This window comes from Coregonus clupeaformis, chromosome 4 (genome assembly GCF_020615455.1).
Source record: "Coregonus clupeaformis isolate EN_2021a chromosome 4, ASM2061545v1, whole genome shotgun sequence".
Taxonomy (NCBI): Eukaryota; Metazoa; Chordata; class Actinopteri; order Salmoniformes; family Salmonidae; genus Coregonus; species Coregonus clupeaformis.
Window position 1 is genome coordinate 22,260,826 of NC_059195.1, and position 21,158 is coordinate 22,281,983.

Genomic DNA, 21,158 nt, shown 5'->3' on the forward strand with positions numbered 1-21,158 from the left:
CGACGTTGACCCTTTTGGCGCCGCTGCTCCTCTCTACGGCACGCCTCCACCGTCTCTTCTCCCGGCGCTTCCTCCCATGTCCAGCCCAAGAGCTGCCCCTGGACACGCTGCTTGGTCGGTGCATGGTGGGTTCTTCTGTCACGATCGTCGTAATGAACAGACCAAGGCGCAGCGTGATGAACGAACATGGTAAACTTTATTATCTTTAGTGATAATAGAAACAATAAACAAAACAAGAATCGACTCGTGAAGTCCACGGTAACAATGACCGAACACGGAACAAGAACCCACAAACACAAAGGGAAAATAGACAGTATAAATATGGCTCCCAATCAGAGACAACCAACGACAGCTGACACTCGTTGCCTCTGATTGGGAGTCACTCTAGCCAACATAGAAATAAACACAACAGAATTACCAACATAGAAATAAACACATAGAATGAACACACCCTGGCTCAACATATAGAGTCCCAGAGCCAGGGTGTGACAATCCCAGAAGAAAAGTGCTCAAAATAGCCCATGTTAACATATGTAGCTTAAGAAACAAGGTTCATGAAATCAATAATTTGCTAGTAACAGATGACATTCATATTCTGACTACAGCCCTGTGTAGCTCAGTTGGTAGAGCATGGCGCTTGCAACGCCAGGGTTGTGGGTTCGTTTCCCACGGGGGGCCAGTATGAAAAAATGTATGCACTCACTAACTGTAAGTCGCTCTGGATAAGAGCGTCTGCTAAATGACTAAAATGTAAATGTATCTCTGAAACTCACTTAGATAATACCTTTGAGGATACAGTGGTAGCAATACAAGGTTATAACATTTACAGAAAAGATAGAAATGCCAATGGTGGAGGTGTTGCTGTTTATAATCAGAACCATATTCCTGTGAAGATTAGAGAGGATCTCATGTTAAATACTGTTGAAGTAATATGGCTACAGGTTCATCTGCCTCACCTAAAGCCAATTCTGGTGGGAAGCTGCTATAGACCACCATGTGCTAACAGTCAGTATCTGGATAACATGAGTGAAATGCTTGATAATGTATGTGATATCAATAGAGAGGTATACTTTCTGGGTGATTTTAAATATTGACTGGCTTTCATCAGGTTGCCCACTCAAGAGAAAGCTTCAAACTGTAACCAGTGCCTGCAACCTGGTTCAGGTTATCAGTCAACCTACCAGGGTAGTTACAAACAGTACAGGAATTAAATCATCAACCTGTATTGATCATATCTTTACTAATGCTGCAGAGATTTGTTTGAAAACAGTATCCAAATCCATTGGATGTAGTGATCACAATATAGTAGCCATATCTAGGAAAACCAAAGTTCCAAAGGCTGGGCCTAATATTGTGTATAAGAGGTCATACAATAAGTTTTGTAGTGATTCCTATGTTGTTGATGTAAAGAATATATGTTGGTCCGTGGTGTGTAATGAGGAGCAGACAGACACTGCACTTGACGCATTTATGAAATTGCTTATTCCAGTTACTAATAAGCATGCACCCATTTAAGAAAATGACTGTAAAAACTGTTAAATCCCCGTGGATTGGTGAGGAATTGGAAAACTATGGTTGAGCGGGATGAGGCAAAAGGAAAGGAAAGTAAGTCTGGCTGCACAACCGATTGGCAAACGTATTGCAAATTGAGAAACCATGTGACTAAACTGAATAAAAAGAAGAAGAAACAAGGATAAATGACATAAAGAATGATAGTAAAAAGCTTTGGAGCACCTTAAATGAAATTTTGGGAAAAAAGGCAAACTCAGCTCCATCATTCATTGAATCAGATGGCTCATTCATCACAAAACCAACTGATATGGCCAACTACTTTAATATTTTTTTCATTGGCAAGATTAGCAAACTTAGGCTTGACATGCCAGCAACAATTGCTGACACTACACATCCAAGTATATCTGACCAAATTATGAAAGACAAGCATTGTAATTTTGAATTCCGTAAAGTGAGTGTGGAAGAGGTGAACAAATTAGTGTTGTCTATTAACACTGACAAGCCACCGGGGTCTGACAACTTGGATGGAAAATTACTGAGGATAATAGCGGACGATATTGCCACTCCTATTTGCCATATTTTCAATTTAAGCCTACTAGAATGTATGTGCCCCAAGGCTTTGAGGGAAGCAAAAGTCATTCCGCTACCTAAGAATAGTAAAGCCCCCTTTACTGGCTCAAATAGCCGACCAATTAGCCTGTTACCAACCCTTAGTAAACTATTGGAAAAAATTGTGTTTGACCAGATACAATGCTATTTTACAGTAAACAAATTGACAACAAACTTTCAGCATGCTTATAGAGAAGGACATTCAACAAGCACAGCACTTACACAAATTACTGATGATTGGCTGAGAGAAATTGATGATAAAAAGATTGTGGGGGCTGTTTTGTTAGACTTCAGTGCGGCTTTTGACATTATCGATCCTAGTCTGTTGCTGGAAAAAGGTATGTGTTATGGCTTTACACCCCCTGCTATAATGTGGATAAAGAGTTACTTGTCTAACAACCTAGAGGGTGTTCTTTAATGGAAGCCTCTCAAACTTAATCCAGGTAGAATCAGGAATTCCCCAGGGCAGCGGTTTAGGCCCCTTACTTTTTTCAATTTTTACTAACGACATGCCACTGGCTTTGAGTAAAGCCAGTGTGTCTTATGTATGCGGATGACTCAACACTATACACGTCAGCTGCTACAGACTCTGAAATAACTGCAACACTTAATAAAGAGTTGCAGTTAGTTTCGGAATGGGTGGCAAGGAATAAGTTAGTCCTAAATATTTCCAAAATCATTCACTAAACCCTAAACCTCAACTACATCTCGTAATGAATAATGTGGAAATTGAGCAAGTTGAGGTGACTAAACTGCTTGGAGTAACCCTGGATTGTAGACTGTCATGGTCAAAACATATTGATACAACAGTAGCTAAAATGGGGAGAAGTATGTCCTTAATTAAGCGCTGCTCTGCCTTCTTAACAACACTATCAAGGCAGGTCCTTAGGCCCTAGTTTTGTCGCAACTAGACTACTGTTCAGTAGTGTGGTCAGGTGCCACAAGGAGGGACTTTTTGTGTGTATGGAACATTTCTGGGATCTTTTATTTCAGCTCATGAAACATGGGACCAACACTTTACATGTAGCGTTTATATTTTTGTTCAGTGTGTGTGTGTATCTGTGGCATTGTGTGTGTGTGTGTATATGTGTATGTGTATATATATATATATATATATATATATAATACGACTTATGATTCCATTGGTAAGTCCATTGCCCAACGAGGACTAAATTACACTTTTATTTATTACAATTATTTTTTATATTTTTTTATATTGAAGATTCTTTATGAAATACCGAGGGAAACTGAACCTTGATGTTCTCTGATTTTTACTCATCAAATAAATTTACAAATTAAAATGTACAATCTCATTTTGGTGACAATGTTTCTCAGGTGTTCTTTAAGAAAGACTCTCACCCCCCCACCCCCCACACTTTAGGAGCAGCAGAGCCTCCAGTTCCAGGGGCAGTGGAGGGCCCAAACAGTCAGAGGCAGCAGGGGCCGTCCAGACCAGAGAGGGGCCCTCGGCTGAGAGCTCTGCCTCAGAGCAGGGTGAGGACTAGAGCGGCCTAATGTCCATGATTGTTACTGCACTCTATGGGATGCCATGTGTAGCACTGATCTGGTGGTCATGACTTCAAACATTGGAGGGTTTTATTCAGTGGATCACACGAAAACGGCATTAGGTCCACTTAGTTTCTGACATATTGTCCTCACCTAGACAACTGTTCAGTTCTTGAGCCTCATACTGACCACATCACTCTCCCTTTCTCTCTCCTCCTTCAATACCAGCAGCTGCAGCTATTTTAGAGCCCTCAAGCCGGAGCAGGGCTGCTGCTCCCCATACAGACCCAGTGTGCGAGGCTGGGGATGCCTCCGCCTCCTCCTCCAGCACCAGCACCCAGGGCTACACGCCCGCCCAGGCCCCAGCACAAGCCTCCTCTGTGGGGGAGAGTTTGACTGCCTCGCCCCTGGAAAGGAGCCATGGTGTGGGTGCAGAGGACACCTCTGGGGGGTGCAGGAGAGAGCAGCCTGCTGGGGAGGGGGGGCATGGGGGTCCAACAGGACCAGGGGGGCAGGGGGTTCCAACGGGACCGGGTGGGCAGGGCCAACCCTCCCGTAGTAACCAGGACTCAGACGACAGTGATGACGACCCAATTCTTATCCCCTCAGCGAGGTACAGAGGAGGACAGGGGCAGAGGTACGGACTACAGCACGGCAGCTCATACACACACACACACACACACACACACACACACACACACGCACACTATTTTGATGTATATTTTCTCCTTGTTGTGAGGACTCCTTTTCTCTTGTTCTGTGTGGTTTATTACAATTGATGATTCTGCTATACACATAGATCTAATTTCAGAGGATCAGCGGTAGGCGATAGAATGATCAGGTAACGTCTGTGTGTCGACTACTAAAACATCTAACCTGCAAGGAGTGCAGTGCTCATAGAAAAACTCCCATGAGTCCAAGCAACCCCCTGAGACTACTGTAAGTCTGTACCTAGAAGGCGTGGTGTTTGTAGTTTTCACCAACATTATTAAGCCTTGTGGGTGTGAGGGGCACTGTTGCGGAACACTAATGGTGTGAGCATGCATATGCATGTGTGTATCACCACCACCATTTGCTAAGAGGATAGCTATTAGCTACTTCATCCCTGGCAGGTACCTAGTGATGTCGCCAGGGTAAAAGGCAACACCAGTGATGCAACAGCCAATGAATGAAGCCCTACAATCCCTGGAGAAAATGTAGATGATGCCTATTGGTAATATAGCCAGCTTAGACTAAGCTTATTCATTGTTTGCACACAACAAGATTGATAGGATAAAGATATATATATATATATATATATATATATATATATATATATATATATATATATATATATATATACTGTATATATATATACTGTATATACACTGAGTGTACAAAAACATTAAGAACACCTGCTCCTTCCATGACATAGACTGCAGCTGAATCCAGGTGAAAGCTATGATCCCTTATTGATGCCACTTGTTAAATCCACTTTAATCAGTGTAGGTGAAGGGTAGGAGACCAGTTAAAGAAGGATTTTTAAGCCTTGAGACATGGATTGTGTATGTGTGCCATTCAGAGGGTGAATGGGTAAGACAAAAGATTTAAGTGCCTTTGAACAGGGTATGGTAGTAGATGCCAGGCACACCAATTTGTGTCAAGAACTGCAATGCAGCTGGGTCCTTCACCCTCAACAGTTTCCTGTGTGTATCAAGAATGGTCCACCACCCAAACGACACCCAGTCAACATGGGCCAGCATCCCTGTGGAACGCTTTCGACACCTTGTAGAGTCCATGCCCGACAAATTGAGGCTGTTCTGGGGGTAAAGGGGTGGGGGGGTGGGGTGCAACTCAATATTAAGAAGGTGTTCTTAATGTTTTGTACACTGTGTGTATAGATAGATTGGCTACAGTGAGAAGTCAAATAATTACATTCCCCTATCTACAGTATGTGTAGGATCGTAATAGACTGGTGACAGTCAGTTAGCTTGGCATGAGGAATATTGGCAGCTTGAAGCTGATTCTTTTTCCATGTGATGTTTTGGTTGGTTCAGTATCATCGAGGGGTGAATCAGCATGACGCTCAGTATTCACTTCCCTCTCTGCAGATATAGAGTGAAAGATATTAACTGTCAATACTGTATATAACTTCTGTGTGTCTCTTTCTGTCTCTGCGTGTGTCACAGACGCTCCGCTGCGGCCCGTATCCAGGAGCTGTTTCGTCGGAGGAAGGAGAGGAGAGAGATGGAGGAGAGCGAGACCCAGAATATCAGGAGACCCTCAGTCAAAATGGTCTACAAGGGACACCGCAACTCCAGGACTATGGTACGCTAATCTTCACTTCCAACTTTGGTTACTTCTGGTCCCTCTTTTACAGCTGATTCTAGATCAGCTCACCCCTACCTGTGCCCGTACTGAAAACATCATGCAATGTACAATACACTATACTATATATAAGTACGTTTCGAGATGCTTTGAAAGCATTTAAAATTCCTTTATCTACGCCAATGCTTTGTGTGTTGTCTGTAGATTAAGGAGTCGTGTTTCTGGGGGAACAACTTTGTGATGAGCGGTTCAGACTGCGGACACATCTTCATCTGGGACAGACACACGGGGGAGCACCTGATGCTGCTGGAGGCCGACAATCACGTAGTAAACTGCCTCCAGCCACACCCCTACGACCCCAGTGAGTTGTATTTATTTTGTATTCCTTATTTTACCAGGTCCGTTGACTGAGAATACATTCTTATTTACAGCAATGGCATGGGGAAAGTTACAAAACATAGTAAAAATATTAGTTAACATTTATAAACATGCAAAAAAACAAACACAATAAAAAATGTATAAAAATATGAGATCAAGCACAGAATCATAAGAAACAAACACATTCTCAGTGTTTTCCACAACCACATGGAGTAGTCAGCCAAATAGAAAAAGTAGCCAGCCGTGCTCCCCGGGCCCAGGTTAAGAACTTTATGCCGAACAAGCTCTATTTTGGTGGCCTCTGGTACATTCCAATGCTAGAATGTATTTGTATTTTCAACCAGCAACTATCAGAAAATAACACTGATCAGATTTTTCACACTTTTACAGTGTTAGTTTTATCAGCTGTTGTACAATATGATATAAAAGACAGGAAAATCTGTATTTTGACTTAAAGAATCCTTTTAAGAGTCTGCTGACTTCCACAGGTTTCAGGCTTCCTTTTAAGAGGCATTTTGTCAGCTATCTGCAATACAGGTATGATTGAAGAATGAAGCAGGTGTTAAACATTTTCTTTGCTACACAGAAAGCAGCAGTTGACTCCTCCATAGTCAACACTTTGATTAAATCAGTAGACCTATATCAATATCTTTGAAAATACCATATAAGTATCATTAGCTTTTAAAACAATTCAATCTGTTTTCTTTTATCATATTTTGGACCAGAGTGAGGCGCTCTCTCCACTAGCTTACCCATTGTTCCTGCAGTGAGGAGGATTTCACCATCTTCAACAAATGTTTTCATAAGTTATCTGCAGATAATCGCCCAAAAGACTACCAGTATGCAAATTAGGGAGCAAAATGAACGTCTCTCTTACCAATGCGATTTGGTAGGCTACTGACAAGTCATTTACTTTAACGTTACTGTCTGGCAAGTCCTGATGGACTACATATCGAAAATACAAAATGATATATTTAGGTTACTTGTCCCGATGTGATACCAGGGACATATAATTATGTTGTATGATTTATGAATGGCAAAGATGTGAGATCGACTTTATTCAGTCAGTTCGACACCTTTCATAAACTATTAAAGCTTGCTGTTCGTCAATCAAAGCACAGTAAATAGCCTATGCGCCACCACTCCGTGGCTGCATATGAAATACGCCATGGTCCAACGTTAACTTTTTTTCTTCACTGGCCCAGTCAGTCCAGTTGGCCAAAAATCTACTGGCCCGAACATAATTTCTACTTTCCCGGACATGGTGTAATTCTTAAATGCATTGGGGTCATGCAGGGCACTCGCTAACTGTAAGTCGCTCTGGATAAGAGCGTCTGCTAAATGACTAAAATGTAAATGGTGTGGTTACACGTGGTCTGCGGTTGTGAGGCCGGTTGGACGTACTGGCCAAGTTCTCTAAAACGACTTGGAGGCAGTTTATTGTAGAGAAATGAACATTCAATTATCTGGCAACAGCTCTGGTGGACATTCCTGCAGTCAGCATGCCAATTGCACACTCTCTCAAAACTTGAGACATCTGTGGCATTATGTTGTGTGACAAAACTGTACATTTTAGAGTGGCCTTTTATTGTCCCCAGCACAAGGTGCACCTGTGTAATGATCATGCTGTTTAATCAGCATCTTGATATGCCACACCTGTCAGGTGGATGGATTATCTTGGCAAAGGAGAAATGCTCACTAACAGGAAATAAGCCTTTTGTGCGTATGGAATATGTCTAGGATCTTTTATTTCTGGTCATAAAACATGGGGCCCTACGGGTCGCCCTGTCCTGCCCGTAGGGATCCACCGCCCTGCAGCGCCCCAACCCAACACACCCCACTCAGCTTTAGGATCTTACTGAGACGTTCATTTTTGGTTTCAAGTGTGTTAGGCCAAGGCCAGAGTGACTACCCACAGTACGGCAGACCCACAGGACCAGGACTGAGCAGCCCAGCAGCTAGTGATTACCTAAATAGGTATCTCCCCTGATAAGGGCATGTTTTCAATCCAGACTCCTTTTGTCGTACTGTATTCCATATAAGGCATCCAGACCTTATGAAAGTTGCCCAGCATACCCTTAATATTGTAATAAATCCAATCTAGTGATGCATAACTTGACATTTCTGTTATCCATTGTGACATTGTGGGAGGATAACCAACCTTCCAATGAATGGCAATGCATTGCTTAGCCGCTATAAATGCAAGGTTACAACCAAATTATGATAAATGTACTATATTACGTATTTGATCACAAAAAAATAAAAAATTTACATTACCATGTAGTTTACCAATAAAATGGTCTGATGGTGATGTGGATATACTCGGAATACATATCCTAAATGATCTCACTCCAATACATTTTAATAGAAAGTTAGCAAAAATAGATTAGATCTTGCTACCATGGAAAGGTAAATACCTGTCAATTTGTGGAAAAATCACCCTGATTAACTCTTTAGTATTATCCCAGTTTACGTATTTGCTTATGGTCTTGCCTACGCCTAGCGAACAGTTTTTTAAATTATATGAGAAAAAAAATATTCCATTTTATTTGGAACGGCAAGCCAGACAAAATTATTAAATATTAAAGCATCAGACCTATCACTAAAAGCTTCAGTCATACAAAAGTTATACTTAAATCCGAACTGGTTCTCTAGCAAATTAGTAAGATTGTCTCACCCAATGTTCAAGAATGGCCTTTTTCCCTTTATTCAGATTACAACCTCTCACTTTGTTATTTGAAAAGGAAATCATCTCCCAAATATCACTATTTCTAAAACAAGCCATAGAAAGTTGGTTCCAATTTCAATTAAATCCTCCAGAAACGACAGAACAAATAATGCAACAAATATTGTGGTTAAACTCAAATATACTAATTGATAAAAAAAAACATTATTTTTTGACAAAATGTTTAAAAAAGGTATAATCTTCGTAAATGATATCATAGGTAGGACTGGTGGAGTTATGTCGCACATGCAGCTAACAAAAACATATGGAAATGTCTGCTCTACCCAAAATTACAACCAAATTACAACCAAATATTTTAAAATAATTGCAGCATTACTGCAAAAATGGAAGAGGAAAGTGGAAGGGGGAAAAAGTAAGGAACTTGTCTCTCGGCCCTGCATTAAAGAACATAATTGGTTAAAGAAAATTGTGATAAATAAAAAAAAGTATAGCAGTTTAATTTAAGGACCAAAGGATTGACAGCCGTCCCATATAGATTGCAAAATAGTTGGGGAGAGATTTTTGATGTACCGATTCCACCATTCCAGTGTTTATGAACTGATACGCAAAACGACGCCGGATTCAAAACTTCAAATTTTTCAATTTAAATTATTATATAAAATTCTTGCTACCAAAATAATGTTATTTATATGGGGGATACCATCTTCCCAGCTCTGCAGATTTTGCTGCGAAGAGACAGAATCATTAGATCATTGGTTTTGGTACTGTCCATTTGTAGCTTGTTTTTGGACACAGGTCGCAATATTTACCTGGAGCTAACCCTGCAGATAGCACTACTGGGTGATCTGAAACGTCATAGTCAATTTTAATATAATAATACTTTTAGCAAAAATGTTTATTTTCGATTTACAATCTGTAGAAACAATGAGAATAGAAAGGTTCAGAACCTTTGTAAAACATCACAGTACAGTTGAAAAATATGGCAAATAGAAATCCAATATGGATGGTGTTAAGAGATAGATGGGTGGTGTTGAAGGATGGGACTAATAACAACTAACAACAACTAATAACAACAAGATAACTAATGTAAAGCATACTGTGTCCATAATAAGTATATAGGTTGAGAGGTTTTGTGAAAGAGCACAGTTAGAAAGATATGGCATATAGAAGCAAACCGGATGGACATCATGAAAATGATCGGAGAGGTTGAGGGTAGAGGAAGTTCAGGAGTAAAAACAAACAAAATAGAATTATTGTAAAATTGACTGTGTCCATAAAATGTATATACAGTGAGGGAATTAAGTATTTGATCCCCTGCTGATTTTGTATGTTTGCCCACTGACAAAGACATGATCAGTCTATAATTTTAATGGTAGGTTTATTTGAACAGTGAGAGACCGAATAGCAACAACAAAATCCAGAAAAACGCATGTCAAAAATGTGATGATTAAATTGATTTGCATTTTAATGAGGGAAATAAGTATTTGACCCCTCTGCAAAACATGACTTAGTACTTGGTGGCAAAACCCTTGTTGGCAATCACAGAGGTCAGACATTTCTTGTAGTTGGCCACCAGGTTTGCACACATCTCAGGAGGGATTTTGTCCCACTCCTCTTTGCAGATCTTCTCCAAGTCATTAAGGTTTCGAGGCTGACGTTTGGCAACTCGAACCTTCAGCTCCCTCCACAGATTTTCTATGGGATTAAGGTCTGGAGACTGGCTAGGCCACTCCAGGACCTTAATGTGCTTCTTCTTGAGCCACTCCTTTGTTGCCTTGGCTGTGTGTTTTGGGTCATTGTCATGCTGGAATACCCATCCACGACCCATTTTCAATGCCCTGGCTGAGGGAAGGAGGTTCTCACCCAAGATGTGACGGTCCATCGTCCCTTTGATGCAGTGAAGTTGTCCTGTCCCTTAGCAGAAAAACACCCCCAAAGCATAATGTTTCCACCTCCATGTTTGACGGTGGGGATGGTGTTCTTGTGGTCATAGGCAGCATTCCTCCTCCTCCAAACACGGCGAGTTGAGTTGATGCCAAAGAGCTCGATTTTGGTCTCATCTGACCACAACACTTTCACCCAGTTCTCCTCTGAATCATTCAGTGGTTCATTGGCAAACTTCAGACGGGCATGTATACAGAGGGGGAAAAAAGTATTTAGTCAGCCACCAATTGTGCAAGTTCTCCCACTTAAAAAGATGAGAGAGGCCTGTAATTTTCATCATAGGTACACGTCAACTATGACAGACAAATTGAGGAAAAAAAATCCAGAAAATCACATTGTAGGATTTTTAATGAATTTATTTGCAAATTATGGTGGAAAATAAGTATTTGGTCACCTACAAACAAGCAAGATTTCTGGCTCTCACAGACCTGTAACAACTTCTTTAAGAGGCTCCTCTGTCCTCCACTCGTTACCTGTATTAATGGCACCTGTTTGAACTTGTTATCAGTATAAAAGACACCTGTCCACAACCTCAAACAGTCACACTCCAAACACCACTATGGCCAAGACCAAAGAGCTGTCAAAGGACACCAGAAACAAAATTGTAGACCTGCACCAGGCTGGGAAGACTGAATCTGCAATAGGTAAGCAGTTTGGTTTGAAGAAATCAACTGTGGGAGCAATTATTAGGAAATGGAAGACATACAAGACCACTGATAATCTCCCTCGATCTGGAGCTCCATGCAAGATCTCACCCCGTGGGGTCAAAATGATCACAAGAACGGTGAGCAAAAATCCCAGAACCACCTAGTGAATGACCTGCAGAGAGCTGGGACCAAAGTAACAAAGCCTACCATCAGTAACACACTACGCCGCCAGGGACTCAAATCCTGTCCAGGCCCGTCTGAAGTTTGCTAGAGTGCATTTGGATGATCCAGAAGAGGATTGGGAGAATGTCATATGGTCAGATGAAACCAAAATAGAACTTTTTGGTAAAAACTCAACTCGTCGTGTTTGGAGGACAAAGAATGCTGAGTTGCATCCAAAGAACACCATACCTACTGTGAAGCATGGGGGTGGAAACATCATGCTTTGGGGCTGTTTTTCTGCAAAGGGACCAGGACGACTGATCCGTGTAAAGGAAAGAATGAATGGGGCCATGTATCGTGAGATTTTTAGTGAAAACCTCCTTCCATCAGCAAGGGCATTGAAGATTAAACGTGGCTGGGTCTTTCAGCATGACAATGATCCCAAACACACCGCCCGGGCAACGAAGGAGTGGCTTCGTAAGAAGCATTTCAAGGTCCTGGAGTGGCCTAGCCAGTCTCCAGATCTCAACCTCATAGAAAATCTTTGGAGGGAGTTGAAAGTCTGTGTTGCCCAGCGACAGCCCCAAAACATCACTGCTCTAGAGGAGATCTGCATGGAGGAATGGGCCAAAATACCAGCAACAGTGTGTGAAAACCTTGTGAAGGCTTACAGAAAACGTTTGACCTGTGTCATTGCCAACAAAGGGTATATAACAAAGTATTGAGAAACTTTTGTTATTGACCATATACTTATTTTCCACCATAATTTGCAAATAAATTCATTAAAAATCCTACAATGTGTTTTTCTGGATTTTTTGTTCTCATTTTGTCTGTCATAGTTGACGTGTACCTATGATGAAAATTACATGCCTCTCTCATCTTTTTAAGTGGGACAACTTGCACAATTGGTGGCTGACTAAATACTTTTTTCCCCACTGTATGTGGGTTCTTGAGCAGGGGGACCTTGTGGGCGCTGCAGGATTTCAGTCCTTCACGGCGTAGTGTGTTACCAATTGTTTTCTTGGTGACTATGGTCCCAGCTGCCTTGAGATCATTGACAAGATCCTCCCGTGTAGTTCTGGGCTGATTCGTCACCGTTCTCATGATCATTGCAACTCCACGAGGTGAGATTTTGCATGGAGCCCCAGGCTGAGGGAGATTGACAGTTATTTTGTGTTTCTTCCATTTGCGAATAATCGCACCAACTGTTGTCACCTTCTCACCAAGCTGCTTGGCGATGGTCTTGTAGCCCATTCCAGCCTTGTGTAGGTCTACAATCTTGTCCCTGACATCCTTGGAGAGCTCTTTGGTCTTGGCCATGGTGGAGAGTTTGGAATCTGATTGATTGATTGCTTCTGTGGACAGGTGTCTTTTATACAGGTAACAAGATGAGATTAGGAGCACTCCCTTTAAGAGTGTGCTCCTAATCTCAGCTTGTTACTTGTATAAAATACACCTGGGAGCCAGAAATCTTTCTGATTGAGAGGGGTCAAATACTTATTTCCCTCATTAAAATGCAAATCAATTCATAAAATTTTTGACATGCGTTTTGTCTGGATATTTTTGTTGTTATTCTGTCTCTCACTGTTGAAATAAACCTACCATTAAAATTATAGACTGATCATTTCTTTGTCAGTGGGAAAACGTACAAAATCAGCAGGGGATCAAATACTTTTTTCCCTCACTGTATGTATGTATGTATGTGAATATATATATATACATTGGGGAGAACAAGTATTTGATACACTGCCGATTTTGCAGGTTTTCCTACTTACAAAGCATGTAGAGGTCTGTCATTTTTATCATAGGTACACATCAACTGTGAGAGACAGAATCTAACAAAAATCCAGAAAATCACATTGTATGATTTTTAAGTAATTAAATTGCATTTTATTGCATGACATAAGTATTTGATACATTAGAAAAGCAGAACTTAATATTTGGTACAGAAACCTTTGTTTGCAATTACAGAGATCATACGTTTCCTGTAGGTCTTGACCAGGTTTGCACACACTGCAGCAGGGATTTTGGCCCACTCCTCCATACAGACCTTCTCAAGATCCTTCTGGTTTCGGGGCTGTCGCTAGGCAATACGGACTTTCAGCTCCCTCCAAAGATTTGCTATTGGGTTCAGGTCTGGAGACTGGCTAGGCCACTCCAGGACCTTGAGATGCTTCTTACGGAGCCACTCCTTAGTTGCGCTGGCTGTGTGTTTTGGGTCGTTGTCATGCTGGAAGACCCAGCCACGACCCATCTTCAATGCTCTTACTGAGGGAAGGAGGTTGTTGGCCAAGATCTCGCGATACATGGCCCCATCCATCCTCCCATCAATACGGTGCAGTCGTCCTGTCCCCTTTGCAGAAAAGCATCCCCAAAGAATGATGTTTCCACCTCCATGCTTCACGGTTGGGATGGTGTTCTTGGGGTTGTACTCATCCTTCTTCTTACTCCAAACACGGCGAGTGGAGTTTAGACCAAAAAGCTCTATTTTTGTCTCATCAGACCACATGACCTTCTCCCATTCCTCCTCTGGATCATCCAGATGGTCATTGGCAAACTTCAGACGGGCCTGGACATGCGCTGGCTTGAGCAGGGGGACCTTGCGTGCGCTGCAGGATTTTAATCCATGACGGCGTAGTGTGTTACTAATGGTTTTCTTTGAGATTGTGGTCCCAGCTCTCTTCAGGTCATTGACCAGGTCCTGCCGTGTAGTTCTGGGCTGATCCCTCACCTTCCTCATGATCATTGATGCCCCACGAGGTGAGATCTTGCATGGAGCCCCAGACCGAGGGTGATTGACCGTCATCTTGAACTTCTTCCATTTTCTAATAATTGCGCCAACAGTTGTTGCCTTCTCACCAAGCTGCTTGCCTATTGTCCTGTAGCCCATCCCAGCCTTGTGCAGGTCTACAATTTTATCCCTGATGTCCTTACAAAGCTTTCTGGTCTTGGCCATTGTGGAGAGGTTGGAGTCTGTTTGATTGAGTGTGTGGACAGGTGTATTTTATACAGGTAACGAGTTCAAACAGGTGCAGTTAATACAGGTAATGAGTGGAGAACAGGAGGTCTTCTTAAAGAAAAACCAACAGGTCTGTGAGAGCCGGAATTCTTACTGGTTGGTAGGTGATCAAATACTTATGTCATGCAATAAAATGCAAATTAATTACTTAAAAATCATACAATGTGATTTTCTGGATTTTTGTTTTAGATTCCGTCTCTCACAGTTGAAGTGTACCTATGATAAAAATTACAGACCTCTACATGCTTTGTAAGTAGGAAAACCTGCAAAATCGGCAGTGTATCAAATACTTGTTCTCCCCACTGTATATATATGCGAGAAAAAAAATATATGGGGGATTGGAAGTGATGCAGACAATTACATTGATGGAAGTTACAATCTATCTGCAATATTAAAGCTGATATACCCCCTAAAAAAAAGGAGAAACAAAAGCTAGGTTACAGAGTATCTTTTGATAAGTCTCCAGTATCAACATTTCCAAGCAAACAAAAACAGGGAGAATCTGTAGACATGCTGAGATAAAAGAACATACTCTTTGCCAGAATTCAGCCGGCCTTCACAAGACCATAACATACAGTTGAAGTCGGAAGTTTACATACACTTAGGTTACATTACATAACACTAACAATACATATATATCAGTGGTTGGAATATTAAAAGAGCAACAAAAAAAAGTTAATATATTTGTTTTGATAAAAATAAAAAATACATCAACAAAAAACATTACACATACATTTGTTCCAATTTATGCCCTAGCTTCTCACCCGCACGTCCCTTATATACAGTTGAAGTAGGAAGTTTACATACACTTAGGTTGGAGTCATTAAAACTTGTTTTTCAACCACTCCACAAATTTCTTGTTAACAAACTATCGTTTTGCAAGTCGGTTAGGACATCTAATTTGTGCATGACACAAGTAATTTTTCCAACAATTGTTTAGACAGATTATTTCACTTATAATTTACTGTATCACAATTCCAGTGGGTCAGATGTTTACATACACTAAGTTGACTGTGCCTTTAAACAGCTTGGAAAATTCCAGAAAATGATGTCATGGCTTTAGAAGCTTCTGATAGGCTAATTGACATCATTTGAGTCAATTGGAGGTGTACCTGTGGATGTATTTCAAGGCCTACCTTCAAACTCAGTGCCTCTGCTTGACATCATGGGAAAATCAAAAGAAATCAGCCAAGACCTCAGAAAAAGAATGGTAGACCTCCACAAGTCTGGTTTATCCTTGGGAGCAATTTCCAAACGCCTGAAGGTACCACGTTCATCTGTACAAACAATAGTACGCAAGTATAAACACCATGGGACCATGCAACCATCATACCGCTCAGGAAGGAGACGCGTTCTGTCTCCTAGAGATGGACGTACTTTGGTGTGAAGTGCAAATCAATCCCACAACAACAGCAAAGGACCTTGTGAAGATGCTGAAGGAAACAGGTACAAAAGTATCTATATCCACAGTAAAACGAGTCCTATATCGACATAACCTGAAAGGCCGCTCAGCAAGGAAGAAGCCACTGCTCCAAAACCGCCATAAAAAGCCAGACTACGGTTTGCAGCTGCACATGGGGACAAAGATCGTACTTTTTGGAGAAATGTCCTCTGGTCTGATTAAACAAAAATAGAACTGTTTGGCTATAATGACCATTGTTATGTTTGGAGGAAAAAGGGGAAGGCTTGCAAGCCGAAGAACACCATCAGCATCATGCTGTGGGGGTGCTTTGCTGCAGGAGGGACTGGTGCACTTCACAAAATAGATGGCATCATGAGGAAGGAAAATGATGTGGATATATTGAAGCAACATCTCAAGACATCAGTCAGGAAGTTAAAGCTTGGTCGCAAATGGGTCTTCCAAATGGACAATGACACCAAGCATACTTCCAAAGTTGTGGCAAAATGGCTTAAGGACAACAAAGTCAAGGTATTGGAGTGGCCATCACAAAGCCCTGACCTCAATCCTATAGAACATTTGTGGGCAGAACTGAAAAAGCGTGTGTGAGCAAGGAGGCCTACAAACCTGACTCAGTTACACCAGCTCTGTCAGGAGGAATGGGCCAAAATTCACCCAACTTATTGTGGGAAGCTTGTGGAAGGCTACCCGAAACGTTTGACCCAAGTTAAACAATTTAAAGGCAATGCTACCAAATACTAGTTGAGTGTATGTAAACTTCTGACCCACTGGGAATGTGATGAAAGAAATAAAAGCTGAAATATATCATTCTCTCTACTATTATTCTGACATTTCACATTCTTAAAATAGTGGTGATCCTAACTGACCTAAGACAGGGAATTTTTACTAGGATTAAATGTCAGGAATTGTGAAATACTGAGTTTAAATGTTTTTGGCTATGGTGTATGTAAACATCCGACTTCAACTGTATGCAAATATGTCCCCTTTTTGTGTTTTACACCTCCAGCAGAAGAATGACATTTCTTAGTGCATGTTATTCATTTTCACTGGCATAGTACATTCTAAGGATGGTCTTAAACACTGTCTGAGATTATATGAACATGACTGGGAAATTCATCATAGTCATCATCAATAGCTTCTCCCAGGTCTTCCTCACATTTTAGTTTTACATGTTTTGTGTCATCGGGAAAAGCCTCTAGCAACCCTTAATACAGTTTGGAAATCAACTTTGGAGGTTTGTCAGACTGCCTTAAAATAGTTTTGATCTTTGAAGTATTTGCTGCACAGAGAGAATAAAGTGTTGTATCTGCAAAAGTTCACCTCCGCTCCATCAGACTGGTCTTCCCTGGCTGCCAGACCCTGCTGAGACCCCTGTCACCATCTGATCCTGCTAAGATGAGGCATGAAAAAGAATGACCTTGGTGTACATTTATACATTATATTAACCAAGAATAGAATCAATGGTTCAATAATTAAAATTACCATTATTCCCAGATCCCAGACTGTAGCTTTAAGCTTAAACTACTGCCGTGTAGCTACTGTAGGCCTACCCATCAACTCAAGATGGAACTTTGTATACATTCACAGATATTGTAATAATATAATGCAAAATTCACCTGAGCTCCGTAGACTGGTCTTCCCTGGCTGTCTGACCCTGCTGGGACTTCTGTCACCATCTGGTCCTGCTATGACATGATGAGCATAGTGTTGTGTACCATGACCGTGAAGCCTGTAGAACTGTTTATTACTGTGTCAGTGTGAAAAGTAGGGAACTAGCTAGGGAAACTGATAGATCAACAACGTTACATTGCTATACTGACTAACAAAAACTCACATTGCGCTGAAAAAATTTCAGAATATCGGTTTTCAATCGTTTGGCCGCTGGTTTCATCATTTGATTCAGGTCTGGTGTGATTGAGGCAAAGATAATAGCTAACCTTCGTCAACTTTTGGCTAGCTCTCTTTCTAACGGTACATCAACTGGAGAAAGCTAGCCAAGTTCATTTATTACAGCTGTTAGATATAATATAATCTAACAGCTGTAATAATATATTGCTATCTGACACATCGCTAGAGGCTAGCCCTCAGTTCCATTACATTATTCGTAAGTCATTGGACAAAGGCGTCTTCTGTACAAGAGCCCCGATTCTCAATCTGAACATTAACACGCGTCGCTTGCAGTACGGTTTTGGAAGCATAAGGACCTTATCTTTCATATCAGTGAGAAATAATATTAAATAAAAAAGTTGATTAAATTGAGCTGAACTTGCTGTGGTAGCTACTAGCTAGCTAATTCGTTCACCACAGTCGAGAGGGGATGAAACATTAGCTAACGTTACATATCTGTTACACTACTAGCTCAGCACTGGGAATAAACACTAGTTTAGTTTTTCTTCTTATGTTAAGTCAAACAGCAGTTACCTTGTCAACTAAAGAGTAGCCCGTTTCTGCTCTGCTTGCTTTTACAACTCGGAGAAAGAGCGCAACACGTACACACTGACAGCAGCTGCCTCTGTTCAACTTTTCCCTTGCCAGTCCTAAGCCAGCCTTTCGGAAGCTTTGCCTTCACACAGCCTGTCCGCAAGCGCTGTTGGTGTCTGCCCTGTCCTAAATCTAGCCGGCTGAAACCGCCAAACAGCCTACCTGATTCAGAGGGGTTGGGTTAAATGCGGAAGAGACATTTCAGTTGAATGCATTCAGTTGTACAACTGACTAGGTATCCCCCTTTAACTGTATCGTACCCTATTGCCAATAGTTTGCGTCTCCTGTCTGTTCCAGTTCTTGCCTCGTCAGGGATCGACTACAACATCAAAATCTGGTCACCTCTGGAGGCGTCGCCGTCGTTTAACAGAGTCCTAGCTGATGAGGTATGTTTGGTAAATGATTTATTCAACCTTAGTGGCAGATGGCAAGTAGACTGAGGTGCACTTCTCTGTCATCCAGTAGAGGGAGTGGATTCCCCACTGTGGGGGACTTCCCCATAGTCTGTCTGCTCCTCTCCATGAGCTCTCACAACAGCTGACTGGAGACGCCTTCCTCCCTGTACCCTCCCTCATCACCCCCTCTCTGTTCTCTCCTCTCTGTTCTCCCTCCTCCTCCCCATGCCCTCTTCTTTCTCTTTCGTCACCCCTTCTCCCTCTCTCACCAGTCCCACTCCCAACTCCAGTCAGTGATAGAAACCACATTTTCTTTGAAGCTTCTGACACAACAGAGATGATGAATTCAGAGATCAAATATAAGGTTCACTGGTATAATTCACTTTCACCCGCTCTCTTTCTCTCACACTTATTCTCCCTGTAGGTGATCACGCGTAATGAGTTGATGCTAGAGGAGACCAGGAACACCATCACAGTCCCTGCATCCTTCATGCTGCGAATGCTGGCCTCCCTTAATCACATAAGAACGGGTACACACACTCTGTTCAATTTTGCTTGTAGTTTTGTGATATTAACTATATTTTGGGGCTTTTGTGAATTGGTTGAAATTGTGGTTTGGAAAGCAGTTAGCCAATGAACCAATAGAAAGTGCATGTGGAAGTATTTATGTACTTTGGGACCCTTGAGCTTGGGCTGAGTAAACCTCTTACCACCGGGAGATTAACTGGTTCATTCACTCAATTACCAGCAACCAGTTATGATGCTTCTACTGCAGACCCCACAAGCTGGGTACAGTAGGAAATGAGATCTAGGTTGCGTTCATTAGACACAAAATGGAAGAAAACAGACTGAAGTAGTGTGGAACTACAAGAATCCAATAAGAAATGCACATTTTTGTTTTCCGTGTGCCTTAATGAAAATGACCCAGGGGTTTATTACACACTCTCACTTAGTTTTTCCTTCCTTTCCTCAGATCGCTTGGAGGGCGACCGCTCAGAAGGCTCTGGACAGGAGAACGAGGATGAGCAGTAGCTGCCCGGACGCCATTTTATTTAAAAAATAATAAAACAAAAACAATTTTATTTTGCTCTATCACTTGAAGATCTTGAGATTTGTACAAGTGTTATGTAGAATATTTCCTTATCTGAGCATTAGTTACATTTGTAGCCCTCTTCTTTTTTAAGATGAATTTCGTACTGGTGTGTGTGTATGAGAACTGCATCTGAGAAAAATAACTGTGTGTGAATGCAAGCGCAAAGCCAGGCAATATATATATAAAGAGGGAAATATTATTTAGATGACTGGTGCGTGAGGATGTTTAAAGTGCAATATTATTTTTGTCAGGAGCAAATGAGCTTTGATCAGTGTTAAGGTGTGACATTTCTTATTCGTAGCGCAAGGCTGAGAACTCAAATGTTTATATACTGTACTTGCAGTTATGCATGTAAACATAATAATTATGCTTTAAATAAACAATTTTGTTGTTGAAAATGTCTAAGTATGTCTGTCTCAAAGGTATAAGTACAGTGCCTTCGGAAAGTATTCAGACCCCTTGACTTTTTCCACATTTTGTTACAGCCTTATTAAAAAATGGATTTAAAAAATAATCCTCAGCAATCTACACACAATACCCCATAATGACAAAGCGAAAACAGGTTTTTAGAATTTTATTTTTATTTTTTATATATACTTATTTACATATGTATTCAGACCCTTTGTTAGGAGACCCGAAATTGAGGTCAGGTGCATCCTGTTTCCATTGATCGTCCTTGAGATGTTTCTACAACTTGAATGGAGTCCACCTGTGGGAAATTAACTGTGGATAAGAGCGTCTGCTAAATGACTAAAATGTAAATGTAAATTCAATTGATTGGACATGATTTGGAAAGGCACACACCCGTCTCTATAAGTTCCCACAGTTGACAGTGCATGTCAGAGCAAAAACCAAGCCATGAGGTTGAAGGAATTGTCTGTAGAGCTCCGAGACAGGATTGTGTCGAGGCACAGATCTGGGGAAGGTCTGCAGCATTGAAGGTCCTCAAGAACACTGGCTTCCATCATTCTTAAATGGAAGAAGTTTGGAACTACCAAG

General features: G+C 41.4%; 1 protein-coding gene across 7 annotated transcripts in view; it reads left to right on the plus strand.

Moving 5' to 3' along the window:
* Positions 1-20,557, plus strand: part of dcaf6 (ddb1 and cul4 associated factor 6) — a 64,860-nt gene extending 44,303 nt beyond the window's left edge. For 4 of the 7 annotated variants that reach the window (XM_041868045.2, XM_041868074.2, XM_041868083.2 and 1 more), the window contains 8 exons: positions 3,503-3,615; positions 3,856-4,264; positions 4,427-4,468; positions 5,796-5,934; positions 6,139-6,295; positions 18,969-19,057; positions 19,491-19,596; positions 20,040-20,557. In XM_041868045.2, coding sequence (XP_041723979.1) covers positions 3,503-3,615; positions 3,856-4,264; positions 4,427-4,468; positions 5,796-5,934; positions 6,139-6,295; positions 18,969-19,057; positions 19,491-19,596; positions 20,040-20,098 — 1,114 coding nt within the window. In that variant the 3' untranslated portion in view covers positions 20,099-20,557. The remainder of the gene's footprint in view (positions 1-3,502; positions 3,616-3,855; positions 4,265-4,426; positions 4,469-5,795; positions 5,935-6,138; positions 6,296-18,968; positions 19,058-19,490; positions 19,597-20,039) is intronic. The other 3 variants (XM_041868060.2, XM_041868053.2, XM_041868066.2) reach the window with 3 other exon arrangements.
* The last annotated feature ends 601 nt before the right edge of the window (positions 20,558-21,158 follow it).